The sequence below is a fragment of the Bubalus bubalis genome, chromosome 3 (assembly GCF_019923935.1).
Source record: "Bubalus bubalis isolate 160015118507 breed Murrah chromosome 3, NDDB_SH_1, whole genome shotgun sequence".
NCBI lineage: Eukaryota > Metazoa > Chordata > Mammalia > Artiodactyla > Bovidae > Bubalus > Bubalus bubalis.
Window position 1 is genome coordinate 64,304,851 of NC_059159.1, and position 13,070 is coordinate 64,317,920.

At 41.8% G+C, this 13,070-nt stretch overlaps 1 protein-coding gene across 9 annotated transcripts in view; it reads left to right on the forward strand.

Moving 5' to 3' along the window:
* CLCN3 (chloride voltage-gated channel 3) overlaps window positions 1-13,070 on the forward strand; it is an 88,640-nt gene that overhangs the window by 50,805 nt on the left and 24,765 nt on the right. For all 9 annotated transcript variants that reach the window (XM_045164976.1, XM_045164977.1, XM_045164979.1 and 6 more), the window contains 4 exons: window positions 6,886-7,043; window positions 10,026-10,125; window positions 11,400-11,587; window positions 12,606-12,728. In XM_045164976.1, coding sequence (XP_045020911.1) covers window positions 6,886-7,043; window positions 10,026-10,125; window positions 11,400-11,587; window positions 12,606-12,728 — 569 coding nt within the window. The remainder of the gene's footprint in view (window positions 1-6,885; window positions 7,044-10,025; window positions 10,126-11,399; window positions 11,588-12,605; window positions 12,729-13,070) is intronic.

Here is a 13,070-nt window from a genome sequence, read left to right on the forward strand (position 1 = left end):
TTGAATTCCAGTCCCCTATAATGAAAAGGACGTCTTTTTCATGTGTTAATTCTAGAAGGTCATGTAGGTCTTCATAGAACTGTTCAACTTCAGCTTCTTCAGCATTCCTGGTTGGGGCATAGACTTGGATTACTGTTATGTTTAATGGTTTGCCTTGGAAACAAACAGATCACTCTGTCATTTTTGAGATTGCATTCATTCAAGTACTGCATTTCGGACTCTTTTGTTGACGGTGATGGCTATGGTTTATTTCTTCAGGAGGTCGATTCTGATGAGAATGGCGAGCTGGGGTTGGGGAGGGAGGGAAGTGTGAAGATGCTTTGACTGACTCTCCCACCAAGTCTGCATGCCCTGAGGAATAGAAGTTTCCTAAAAATAATGTGTTCTGTTTCAGAAAGATGGGAGAAGGGTTTCGAGGTAGGCAGAGACAATGAAGCTCCATCACATAGATACTAACCTAACCTGAGGACAATACTGGGTAATGTAGTTGTTTTCAGTTTGGAAATAATGTAGTTATTTTCAGTTTGGAGGTACATCTGGTTGTTAATATTGAATATCTGGACATAGGGTTGGGAAAGAAAGTTAAGAACAAGAAAAAGGTTAAAATTTTAAAAATTAGGAAAGAGGATGACTAAGTAGGTACACATATGTTCATTATATATGCTGTTTGTAATGCAAACTAACCTAAATGATAGTGCATCATAGCAATTAAATACAGCAGCTTGAAGTCCATTGAAAATGATGTGCTGATGCATTTAATGACCTGAAATGGTTTTTACGAAGTATGTTGAGTAGTGAAAATATGCTAAGTAATGGAAAGTTTATAAATACATGTGGCTAGTTTGATTTTACCTTTTTTTCTTGTAGAAAATGTGGAAAGGTGAAGCCAGTTGCCAGTTTAACTGTTTTAACTCTCTTCTTTACTCAATTCCCTCTCCTTGCTTCCCCCGCAAACCTTACGTAACTGTATAGACTTGCTTCTTGTCTGTTCTCTTTTCAGTCCAAGGCTTATTTCAGAAACTCCTTTTTACTTAAAACGTTCTGAAACCCAGAATCCCATTGCTTACAACTCAGAAGTATTGCCGTTTAAGATTTTGCCTGTTCTTTTTGGTTTCAGAAGCCTGAGTTTGAAACTCAGGAGCTATAGTGCTGAATCTTGTACTCTGATTTTCCCTGTGGTGGAGGGCGTTTCCTGAATTGGTGGGAAGCACGTGCACAGAGGATGAGGAGATACTGTTGGACAGAGAACTTGGATGATTTCCAAAAGGTGTCCTGGTGTGTCTGCGTCAATGAGCGCTGCACATTCTTGGAGAGAAGTCCAAGTAAATGGTGTCACTTTGTATTCCCCCAGCTCTAAGAGGAGTTGTCAAGGAGGGCAGGGAGAGGTCTTATGAGGGAGTGCGGCCTCACCGCTTGATTTGGGAAGCCCTGTTACAATTTGCTAATTTCCCGATCCTTGAAATACTGTTTTAGGAAAGAAAAGGAGATGCACTTTGCCTGTGAGAGAGCTTTCACTTGTGCTTGTGGCATTGCCTCTGAGGTGTGTGCTGTGTCACGCATGAAATGGAGTGGGGCGATGGCGCTGGGTAACTTACACTCCTGCTTACAAGGATTTTATTAACACAGAGATGTAAGTCATTTGTGTTTGTCTCATTTTATCATTTGTAAGGTAATCTTTAAGTGAAATATAGATTGCAGTGAACTGTACACAAATAATAATTAGGAATATTTAAAAGCCATTGTTACTGTTAGGAAACGTAACATCTTTGAAATTACTGCTAACATGCAATGATGCATAGGCATTTCTATGATCCTGTGAGAAACGAATGTTCCTATCCAGTTTGGAGTAGGACCCAGGCTTTTCTTTTCTTCTTTAAACTACTCAGATTTCCATGTTTGGTAGAACAAAGTATAAAAGAAAATATGTGAAATGATGTCACACACATATGAAGTAAAAGTTTGAAACCCCCCCCCCCTTGTTTTTTAATAGCCAGGTAATTCTTGAATTTTATCTAGCAATCCTAAAGCAGACTCGATTTTGCATTGAATATGATAGATTTTTTTTTTTTTTCAGTTGTCAGTTATAGCCCAGTAAGAAGCAGAATGCAAGGAGAGAGGTTAAAGCCAGATTGGACTGTTTGCCTTTCTCTGCAGATGCCTTTTCATCATGTTTATCAGAGCCAAAGAAATATTCTAATCAACTAGCAAAAAGTTTTTATTTTCATACCAAAACCGATCTTTGTTAATTCCGAAACCAATTTGATGTCAAGAGTCACAGAAGGACTCAGACTTCTTTTAGGAATAATTAGAGGGGAGACAGTGCATCTAAACAGATAAACGTGTGGGCTCCCCTAAAGCAGGAAGACCCGTCAGTTCTTCTCCTGTGCACTGTCACTGTGTCTGGCGGAAGCAAATAGGCCTGAGGGGACAGGCTGACCTCCCGGAAGTCTGCCGGGCACACAGACTGACAGGCGAATTCCTACCTGTCCATGCCGTGGCAGCCCCAGAAGTGTCAAGGGATGCCCCAGACATGAAATGTTGGTGCATGGGGTCCGCTGGTGGGAAAAGCTTGAATGCTTTATTTCTGATTTTCACAAATTTTTAATTACTGTGCAGTTCTGTATGTTCGATGTTGGGGTAGTTTCTACAGACTAGTGACTGGAAAGTCACTGAGGCAGGACACACGGCTTCTGTGAATGTGTGGGGGACTAGGCCTTTGCTGCCCCCGAAAATAAGAATGCTAGTCTCTTCTCTCTCCTCCCTAGTTCAGAAGCCTGTTGGGGATACACGCTTCATTTGCTTAGTATCTTCATGCTGCAGGCGGCTGGGAATGCTTAGCCTGCGGCTGCTAATTTACTGTGTCGATGCCTGTTAGGTGGTACAGAAATTTTGCTTTTGATTTTTTGTGTAGAATAGTAATAATTAAGATCAGTAATGCGTGTCTCCATCTCTACCCAGATAAGAGTGAATAGGGCAAAGTTTGAAGTTTGCAAAATATATCACAGTAGACTTAAAAATTCTTTTTAATTTCAGACTTAGAGATGTTGAAAAATAGTGCAGAGCGTCTCATAAGCCCTTCCCCTAGATTCCTGAGTGTTAGCGTTTTACCTCATGCTTTCATCCTGTCTCTCTCTGTCGTGTGTGCCGTTCCCTGTCACACACTGTTAATTGTACGTATGGGATGCACCATGTTCTTCTTCCCTGAACCCTGTAAGGGTAAGATGCAGACGCAATGGGGCTTCTCAGGTGGCTCCGTGGTAAAGAATCTGGCTGCAGTATAGGAGACGTGGGTTTGATGCCTGGGTCAGGAAGATCCCCCGGTAGAGGGCATGGCAACCCACTGCAGCGTTCTTGCCTGGAGAATCCCATGGACAGAGGAGCCTGGAGGGCTCTCTTTGGGGTCACAAAATGTCAGACGCGACCGAGCATGCGCACATGCAGATGTGATGCACTGCAACTGCTAAATACTTCAGTGTGTGTTTCCTTATGAAAGGATGTATAGCTCGTCCATAGCTTCAGTACAGTTTTCAAAATCAGAAAGTTGGCGCTGATCCTGTTATTCAGTCATTATTCCAATGGTTCTCCAGTGTACTGAGTGTTGCCCTGGCTGTCCTGGTCCTGCGCTGCCCATCCCAGGCACAGACTGAGTTCAGTTGCGCGTCTCTGTGGTCTCCTTTTATCTAGTGCAGCTAGTCTTTCGTGACTGACATTTTTGAAGATCGCAAGCCACTTACCTTATAGAATTTCCCTCAGTTTGTTTTGCTTATGCTTTGGGGGCAGACTACCCCAGACGTCTTCCTGAGTGGTATCACAGAGGCTTTGATGCTTCCCTCCAAAAATATCTTCAAAACGACCATTTTTAATATTATCATACAGAGGGTGGAGCCAGAGATGTGGAAATTTGTCAAAGCATTATAAATGCTGTCATTGTTTTTACTCTCCAGTTGCTTTTTCTTAAGAAAATTTATGGCCTTTCAGTTAGTTTTGACAAAGTGGAAACTACTGAATAAAATCAGGGGGAGAGGGACCTGGAGCATGTCAAGGTTGCGGTGGAGGGTTTAGGGCTTGTGTTTTACGTGAGCAGGCATGGGCCATTGAGGAACTGGGCCTTTAAACCTTAGCCAGAATGAGAAATTATTTATCCTGGAGTGCTTCTGCCAAAACACTGAAGTGAGTACACTACTCAGTCTCCTGTTAGAATCTTAAACCTTTCCAGGCCGAGCATTCAAATGTTGTAAGTGGAGAGGAAAGAGGGACTTCGTTCTATCTGGTAGAAGTAAAGAAATGCTAAGTTCATTGTAGAATATTCAGTATTTGTTGTTGTTGAGTGGCTCAGTTGTGTCTGACTCTTCTGCGACCCCATCTGGAGCCCTGCCAGGCTCCTCTGTCCATGGAATTCTCCAGGCAACATTACTGGAGTGGGTTACCATTTCCTCTTTCAGGGATCTTCCCAACCTACAGGTCAAATCCATGTCTCTAAACAGATTCTTTACTGCTGAGCCACCAGGGAAGCCCAGTATTCAGTATTACATCGTTTGAAATACTAATAACCCTTTCTGTGATAATGCTTGTTTCAACTGCCTCTGAATGATCAAAGAACAGAACTTGCAGCCCGGTATAGTTTATTTCCTTCTATCTGGACAGTAATAAAAACGAGTCCTTGTACGGATGTGGGGGCTCCGAGCGCCTCTCCCTCCCGCTCCTGGCTGATTGAGGAGCCTCTCCTGCCCTAGCCTGGCATTGTTCACAGTGCTGGGCAAAGTGCAGGTTCTGGCTTTGCCAGGGTCGTTTTTTGTGAATGACTGAACATTTCCGATAGTTTCTTTGTAAACAGAAGAGGACAAGTTCGTTTAAACCATCAGACTGCAAGAGTAGTCTGAGAATTCTGCTGTCTGGAATTTTGGTTTTCCATAAAACCACAAAATAAACTAAATGGGTTTCTTGAGTCTCTTTTTATGGTGTTTGTTTAAACATTAGTATAGTGCCACTCCTTATATTCTGTATCAATTCGTACATTTCTTTTAAAACAACATAGTTTTAGATGTTTATTTTTTGGCATAAAATCTATTACTGCTGCATAATTTGAAGATGTAATCTGTAATCAATTATGTGAAGATCACCTGTTTGAAATTATGGGGGCTCAGATGAAAAAGAATCCGCCTGCAGTGCAGGAGACCCGGGTTTGATCCCTGGGTTGGGAAGATCCTCTGGAGGAGGGCATGGCAACCCACTATAGTATTCTTGCCTGGAAAATTCTGTGGGCTGAGGATTCTGGCAGGCTACAGTCCTTGGGGCCGTAAAGAGCCAGACACAGCTGAGCACATGCACATGTGTATATGTGGGTATAGATACACCTGTGACAGCTATGCAGAAAATTAAAGTTCCTTCTCTGCCTTTTCTAACAAATCTACTTCCCAGAGGCAACCATTATTAACATGTTGGTTCATTTTGCTTCATAGTATTTTCTCTGTATTTAAATATACCATAAGCATAACATTTAACCCAAAATAAATTTAACCAAATAATTTTCCAGTTAAACTTGCTACACTGCCTTTGAAAATAGGGTCAGGCATTAGGTGAAATCTTGCTCTTCTCCTGTAAATAAACTGTTACTGAAACACAGCCGTATTCACTCATCTGTGTGTTGTTAGGACTTCTTTTGCACTGACATGGCAGACTTGGACTCAACATGGCAGAGCTGCGTAGTTATGACTCTTCGGCCTCCAAAGCCTAGCAGATAGACTCTTTGGCTCTTTTGCTGACCCCAGTTTTAGATTGTGAGCACTTTGGCATTCGTTTGTTTCGCTTTCTTCCTAGAGCTCTAGTGCGGTTCTGTGCCCACACTGTGCACAGTTTATGGGCTTACACAAGTATAAGTGCAGGAAGAGTTCCCGGACTTTGCTTGCTGGGTTGGACAGCACGTGTGCAGCTTTCCTGTCTCAACGAGTTTGCACTGGTTGATACTGAACCTAATGATTTTGTTCCAGGACCTCTTTTCCCTGTATCTTTGCCAACTCATTGCATTGGCCAACTTTTTAAATCTTTACCAGTCTGATAGAGGAGAATGATACTGAAGGTTTGCTCTGCGTTTCTTTTTTGTGTGTTAGATTGAATTTCTTTTCAAATTTAAGAGCCAGTTGTGTTTTTGTGAATTGTCTTTCAGTCCCCTTCCTTGTACCCTCAAGTCTGTTGCATAGTGGACGCTGGTCAAATATTATATATTGAGTTCTAGCGAGGGAACCTGCTTGCTGACACAGCTGATGTAGAGGAGGCTTTTCAAGAGGGAGAGAGACATTGTCAGGGAGAGGAAGAAGTTCTCCTGGGACAGAATCTTGACCACAACCCACACCTCCACTGAGCATTGTCTTTTCTCCTGGACAGAATACAGTTGCCTTTTTGCGAGGGCAGTTGTAATTTTCTTCAGTGTATCCACCTTCCTCTTCAATGTATCCATCTTTATCTTCAATGTATCCACCTTCAATGTATCCATCTTCATCTTCAATGTATCCGTCTTCAATGTATCCATCTTTATCTTCAATGTATCCATACATTTCAGTGTATCCATCCTCTGCCCCATGTTCTCACTTTGTGGATTCTGTGCCCTGGTGGGTGGTAACCAGGAAGTCCTGCAGAACTCCCTTCCCCAGGGCGTCCCTCAGATGACTTAGGAAGGTGGCTTCTCATACTCTCATGTGAGTGGGGCAGGATGTGCCCTAGTCCTTTTCCTTACTTCCAAGATTGAGATGCATTTTTTTTAACGCTTTCCTTCCTCTGTTGATTGTAATTATTTCAAGTGATCCTATTTCTTTAGGAATTACTAATGAGCCGCATAGCTCTCCATTGTCGCTCACAGAACACGCTCATTGTTCCTTGTTGGCTCTGCAGGAACTCACTACACAATGACCAACGGGGGCAGCATCAGCAGCTCCACGCACTTGCTGGATCTTCTGGACGAGCCCATCCCCGGGGTTGGCACCTATGATGACTTCCACACCATCGACTGGGTGCGAGAGAAGTGTAAAGACAGAGAAAGGCATCGACGGGTACGTTTGCTCAGTAATCTTCACAACAGCAGCGCACAGAGAGAGCCTTGAATAACGTTGTCTTTCTGCCAGTGATCTCAGGCTGCCAGTGGTACAAGCACACTTAAGTCAGGTTCCACATAGTATAAGTAATACGGTTTTTTCTCTATAAGTTTTAAAAGTTTATTTATATCCTTTATCTTTCTGGAAGGGATTTGAAGCAGCTTACAATCAAAGAAGACAGAATAGGAGGGAAAGGCAGAGGCCTAAGAGTTGAGGAAGATCAAGCCAAGTTCAGGAAGTAGCAGTCAGCATGGCTCTTGACTTTGAGCATCAGGCCAAAGAGGAAATGTGTTACATAATTTCAGTTGTTGGAAAAAGAAGCAGGTTACTGGGGAGATAGTTTCCCCGGGCTTTGCTATTTTATCTCCTTTCTTGGTTTTAAATCCTGAGCTATTTCTCAAATTGAGTCCTGTGTGGACATATGGAATGTTGGTGTACAGTACTAATAATAAAAGAATGGCTTTTGCTTAGAAACTACAACGTATGTTATCTTTTTTGTTGTTGTTTGTGGTTTATTGATAGTGTCATTCAAAAATTTTAAGAGAAAAAAATCTCTTGAAAATAAAATTCCAAATTCTAAAAGGCCATTTGCAAATTTGAGCTCTGAAGTTAACTCATAGATGTAATAATTGCTTGTACAAATGAGTTACTACTTTTCATAATAATGTTTATATATCTATTAAACCTGAAATTGGACTTAGATTATATTGTTGATGCAAAGTACTGCTTCTGAGATTCATTAGTCAATATTCACCCTTTCTGGAAATAAGACATGACACCATATTAGATGATAAAACTGAAAAATTTCAAAAACATACACTTAAAAGTAACAATAACAAGCTCATTATGTGTTAACACAAACAATGTTTGTATGAAAAATAGCTATTTTCCGAGATAAAAAGTGCTCAGTGAGAGAGCGGCCTTGGACTGCATCTTCATGAACCTCACTCATTACTGTCTGGTCTCCTGAGAGCCGCTGGGTTCTCTTACCTGCTGCTGCAGACTGCTGGGCGTTTCGATTGAAGTACATGAAGAAAATCCAACCTCAGCCACGTAGTTGGAAAAGCCAGGAGTATTTTAATAACCTTTTCAGGTCATTGTGGATTTTCTTCTTTGATACTGCAAGACAGTGACAGGGACATGTGGTTAGTTTCTTAAAGGCTAGCTGCAGTGTGTGACCTAAAACTGTATCAGCGAAGTTCTTGTCTTTGGTCACATTAAAATCCTTTGGTTCGCCTTGAACTTTGAGTGAATGATTTTGTAACATTATGCCGTGATTCTTTGGCAAATACTGATTCACTTGATTCATGCAGTTCTCTGAATAGTTGACATGTTCATTGTACCTTATCAGTATGCAGTATCAAAAAAGCCACATTTGTTAATGTCAACACTAATCTCCTTGGAAAAGTCTTTAACTGTTGGTATCTGTCATTCTTACAGTAATGGATATAAGTTCTTTAAAATTCTCATTTTTATTTTGAAGCTCAAAATCTGTCATTGGAACCAAATACACATTTTACTTTAAATGACAAGCTTACTTGGTTCGTTTTTTGAGAAAAATACCTCAAAAGATTTCCAAGTCTGAAAAACCATAGTTGCAGTATTTTTTGTTCAAGTAAGAATGGCGCTCCGTGAAAGTGGCTTATGCTGCAGCTCAGAAAGACCACACAGAGGCTTTTCCTCAGGCCTCCTCCTTCACGGCGTGTGAGAAGTGCTGTGTGCAGTCTTTACACGTAGCCTTCAGGAGTTGCGCTTCCAGTGTCACGTTGTCCCTTTATTTTTTAAAAATACAATCATATATATTTATATACTTACTTTTCTTAGATAAATGGTAGCATCCTATACACATGGATGCCTTGCTTTTCTCCCCCACATGATACTGCATTTATCTCATTCTTTTTTAATGACTACAGAGTTTCTCATGACATAGATGTAACTGCAGTTTTTTGGACCAATACTGTATTGATGAACGTTTAGATGACTTTCAAATTTCTGCTTAATATTGTATTTTATTAAACATTAAAAGTTTTTAAGAAAAAGCAATGTGAGGTTTATTATTTTTGAAAGGAATGACCTACCTTCAACCCTAAAGCAAGGTGAATATCTGTAATTGGTTGCTTATAACATAGGAGGAGTAAAATTGCCTCATTCAGCCTTTTGAATGTGGCCTTGTGGCTTGAAATAGACCAGATGTTTGAAAGGGATCAGATCACTGAATTCTGGCTGTAGCCCTCTCACGGGTCGGTGGAGCAGGGAATGCCTGGCCTGAGAGTGTGGCATGTGGAGCAGCCAGGCAGCAGGACAGGGAGGGGTTGGCAGTTCCGGGGGCTTCTTGTGAAGCACATGCTGACAGAGAGCAGACTGGCCCTGGGCGTCTACGGATGAGAGCTGGCGTCACCTCTGTCAGCATCCTCTGCCTCACACAGCGACGGCACCCCGCCTGTGGCATTGGCACACTGGCATGCTACAGGCCTGAATGCTTCGCAGCCCCTGTATTCACAGCATTGTGTGGTACTGCGTTTACGGGCACAGTACTGTTCGTCACTGCCCTTGCCTTTTAGGACCACTACATGCCACTTAACTGCTGGAACCAGAGGAAGAGCAGGGAGTGACAGCCAGTTTGAGCTGTAACGTCTTATTTCTGTCACTATAAAAGGTGTATGCCAGCTAACTTCGGTGCAGTCTGAAGCAATCTGGGTCAGCATCCATTTGGACAGTGGGGCCCTCGCTCTCATTCTGAGGCTCTGGGTCGATGGTTGTCATCTGGTTCACAGGTGCGGCAGCCGTCTGACCTGCTGTTTCTGCCCCAAACTCACTCACTCTGTTGTTTAGTTGAGAAAGTACTGTTCCATGTATAGTAACTGAGGAAATTGTTGGATTCTAGAATTGTGGCTGCTACTCACAGTTTGAAGAATGAAGCATGACTGTTTCTAATTTCAGATCAACAGCAAAAAGAAAGAATCAGCATGGGAGATGACAAAAAGCCTGTACGACGCGTGGTCAGGGTGGCTCGTGGTAACGCTCACAGGGTTGGCATCAGGTAAAGAGGACTGTTCACGCAATGCTGCTCTGGTTAACAGGACGATAAATAGTTCTCCCCTCCTACCTGCAGTTTTTTTTTTTTCCCCAGAAACTTTTGGATTTTTAGAAGCATTTATTTTGTTTCTTTCCTTCAAAAAAAAATCCTTAAATGTAAGAGTGGGAGGCGGGAGGCTCAGAGCTCTGGGCTTGGCTCGATCACCTTAAGTGTCCAGTTTGATCTTTCTCACTCATTGTCTTTATCTGTAAAATACCTAGTTTGCACCAGATGGTCGGTAAAGTGTCTTTTAGTGTTAACATCATAATAAATAGGTAATATTTATTGAGTGCTTCCTATGGGTCATGCCCTGTTCCAAAAGCTTTGTGTGTATGTAGACCTCATGGCAGTCCCGTGGTCTGACTCGTGCAGATGGGGGGCTGAGCACAGAGAGGTTAAGCGACTTGACGAGGTGTCACAGCTCACAAGTGGGCAGGCCACGGCTAGGGCCGGACTTTAGGCTCCAGTGGGCCGCAGAGTGCTCAGCAGCCCTGGGCGCGACTGGAATAGCAGTGGAAGATGTACAAACCAGCAGGAAGGGCTGCTTTACTGACTTTGAGCTTCCACCATGGAAGAGTATGTCCTGAAGAGCATGACAGAAAAATATACAATTGTGGAGAGAATAGAGGGACGTCCTGAGATTCTGAGGTGTTTATGTGACCCGTTCACCTTATATGAGAAGGACTTAGATTTTGACCATCAATTTGTGTATTCTTTGTATTCTGTTTGTAATATGATCTTGAGATGTTTTATTTTTCTGTTAAAAGAAAAAACCTGATTATTTGTCACAGTAATTCATTCCTGCCTTGAGTTTCACTAAATCTAGTGGTTATTCCATTATAGTGAGCTTAAGATCCTTTGTAAGTCTATGAATTGGGTTTCCAATTAAAAAACACCAGTAAAAACTCTGATGTCACAGCCAGAGATGAGGCTCTTCTGCCAAGGGACAGCCTTTGAAAGAGTCAGACACATATAAAAAGTTACAGTCAATTTCAATGACGTTAACTAGTTTTAATTTCAAAGAAGAACAATTCTAAGAATATCTATTTACGGTTGTTAAGAAGTAGTGTAAACGTACATATAGTAAGATTTGAAAACCTTAGGTTCATAGGTTTGTGCAGTATTTCCCACATGACCATTTATTGTAGGGCGTCCCCAGCTCTCTTTGACCCTGTAAGTTGACAGTTTTGGACGCCCCAGAAGTGGACCATCTTCAGTGTCTCCAACATCTTTTGCAGGGGCACTGGCTGGGTTAATAGACATTGCGGCCGACTGGATGACGGACCTGAAGGAGGGTATCTGCCTGAGCGCACTCTGGTACAACCACGAGCAGTGCTGCTGGGGGTCCAATGAAACCACGTTCGAAGAGAGGGACAAGTGTCCACAGTGGAAAACGTGGGCAGAGTTGATCATAGGCCAGGCCGAGGTGAGTCCTGCGCTGTGTCCGAGTGGGTTAACAGTCAGTACAGTGAAGCTGGTCTCTAGTTCACTTAACAAGCTAGAGGACTGCACCTGTCCTAAAGGGAAATAGAGAAGTGTATGAAGAGGGTAGAATGGAAAATATGAGACTGCATTGCTGTGAGTAGAATTTAAGTATTGTTTCAAAAGCTCTGGTATTAGTTAACTGCATAGTCACAAACAAGTCTACTGCATTATGATGTAAACTGTGTTTTTATTGTGGAAATGAAGTGCAGTAGGAGCTGTATAAACACAGAGGTTAATATGAAGCCAAGTTATCAAAACTGCTCATTAACATTGTTATATCACAGTTGTTTGGGAAGTATAGGTTATCAAGAATTATAAAGTAAGTCTTTTAACTGGAGATAATTTTATAGAAATCCTTAGATTTTTCCTTGTGGCATTACAGAATTTACATGGTTATTTTACTGTTGATGATATTTTATAAAGAACATTTAAAAGTCAGAATGTCATATATATGTATGAAGAACATTTTAGAAGTTAGAATAGTATATATATATTTTATATGTATATGTTTTTGAGGAGCTATGGATATGTTTTTAGAATTTTCTTGTAGTTGAATCTTAGAGCTGGAAAGAATGAGATGGGCAGTTACTGTCTCTCACTTGATCTCCAGAATTGCTGCAGATGAAAGCTGAGTGTGAAGGCAGTTTTGTCTTCACCAACTGTTTTCAAAAACTGGTTTGTGGGTTGGCAGAGATTGAAGTGCAGCTGAGATTCTTGGCAACAAGACTTTGGGGATCAGAAAGCAGCTAGGGAAAATATTAAATAGATTGTCTCCTTCTATGTATACAAATATGTTTTAGATTCTACTTAAATAGTTTGCTCCATAGAGCTGTTACAGTTGTGGCAGTAAACCACGAGCCTTTGCCGAGTTTGCCGCAAGTTGCTTGGGTGGAAGCACTGGGATTAGCAGTGCCCGTCAGTTGTTAGTGAGTTCGTTCTGTTGACCCTTTTGGTTTCAGGGTCCTGGCTCGTACATCATGAACTACATGATGTACATCTTCTGGGCCTTGAGTTTCGCCTTTCTTGCCGTCTCCCTGGTGAAGGTGTTCGCACCATACGCCTGTGGCTCTGGCATCCCAGAGGTAAGCCTGCAGTGCTCAGTGTCTTAACATTTTGTGATCCTGATGCTTAGGTTTTTGCCCGTGGGAGGCGAGATAATGGTTTTGCTGGGGAAACAGTTGGTCTGTCATACAAGAAAGAAAATTTTTAAAATGTCCACTGATAGTAGACTTTGAAAGAAATCCTTCCCCATAGTTGTTTCATTGTTTTCTGGAGAGGTCGATTTTTTTTTCTTCTCGCTCTAATGTAATACATAACTAAACAAATATCAGCACTCAGTTAAACACCAAGAACTTGGAAAAAGTCAGCCTAAAATTCTTTGGTGAATTAGTTGATGTTTTTCTCTTATGAATTGGATTTGAATA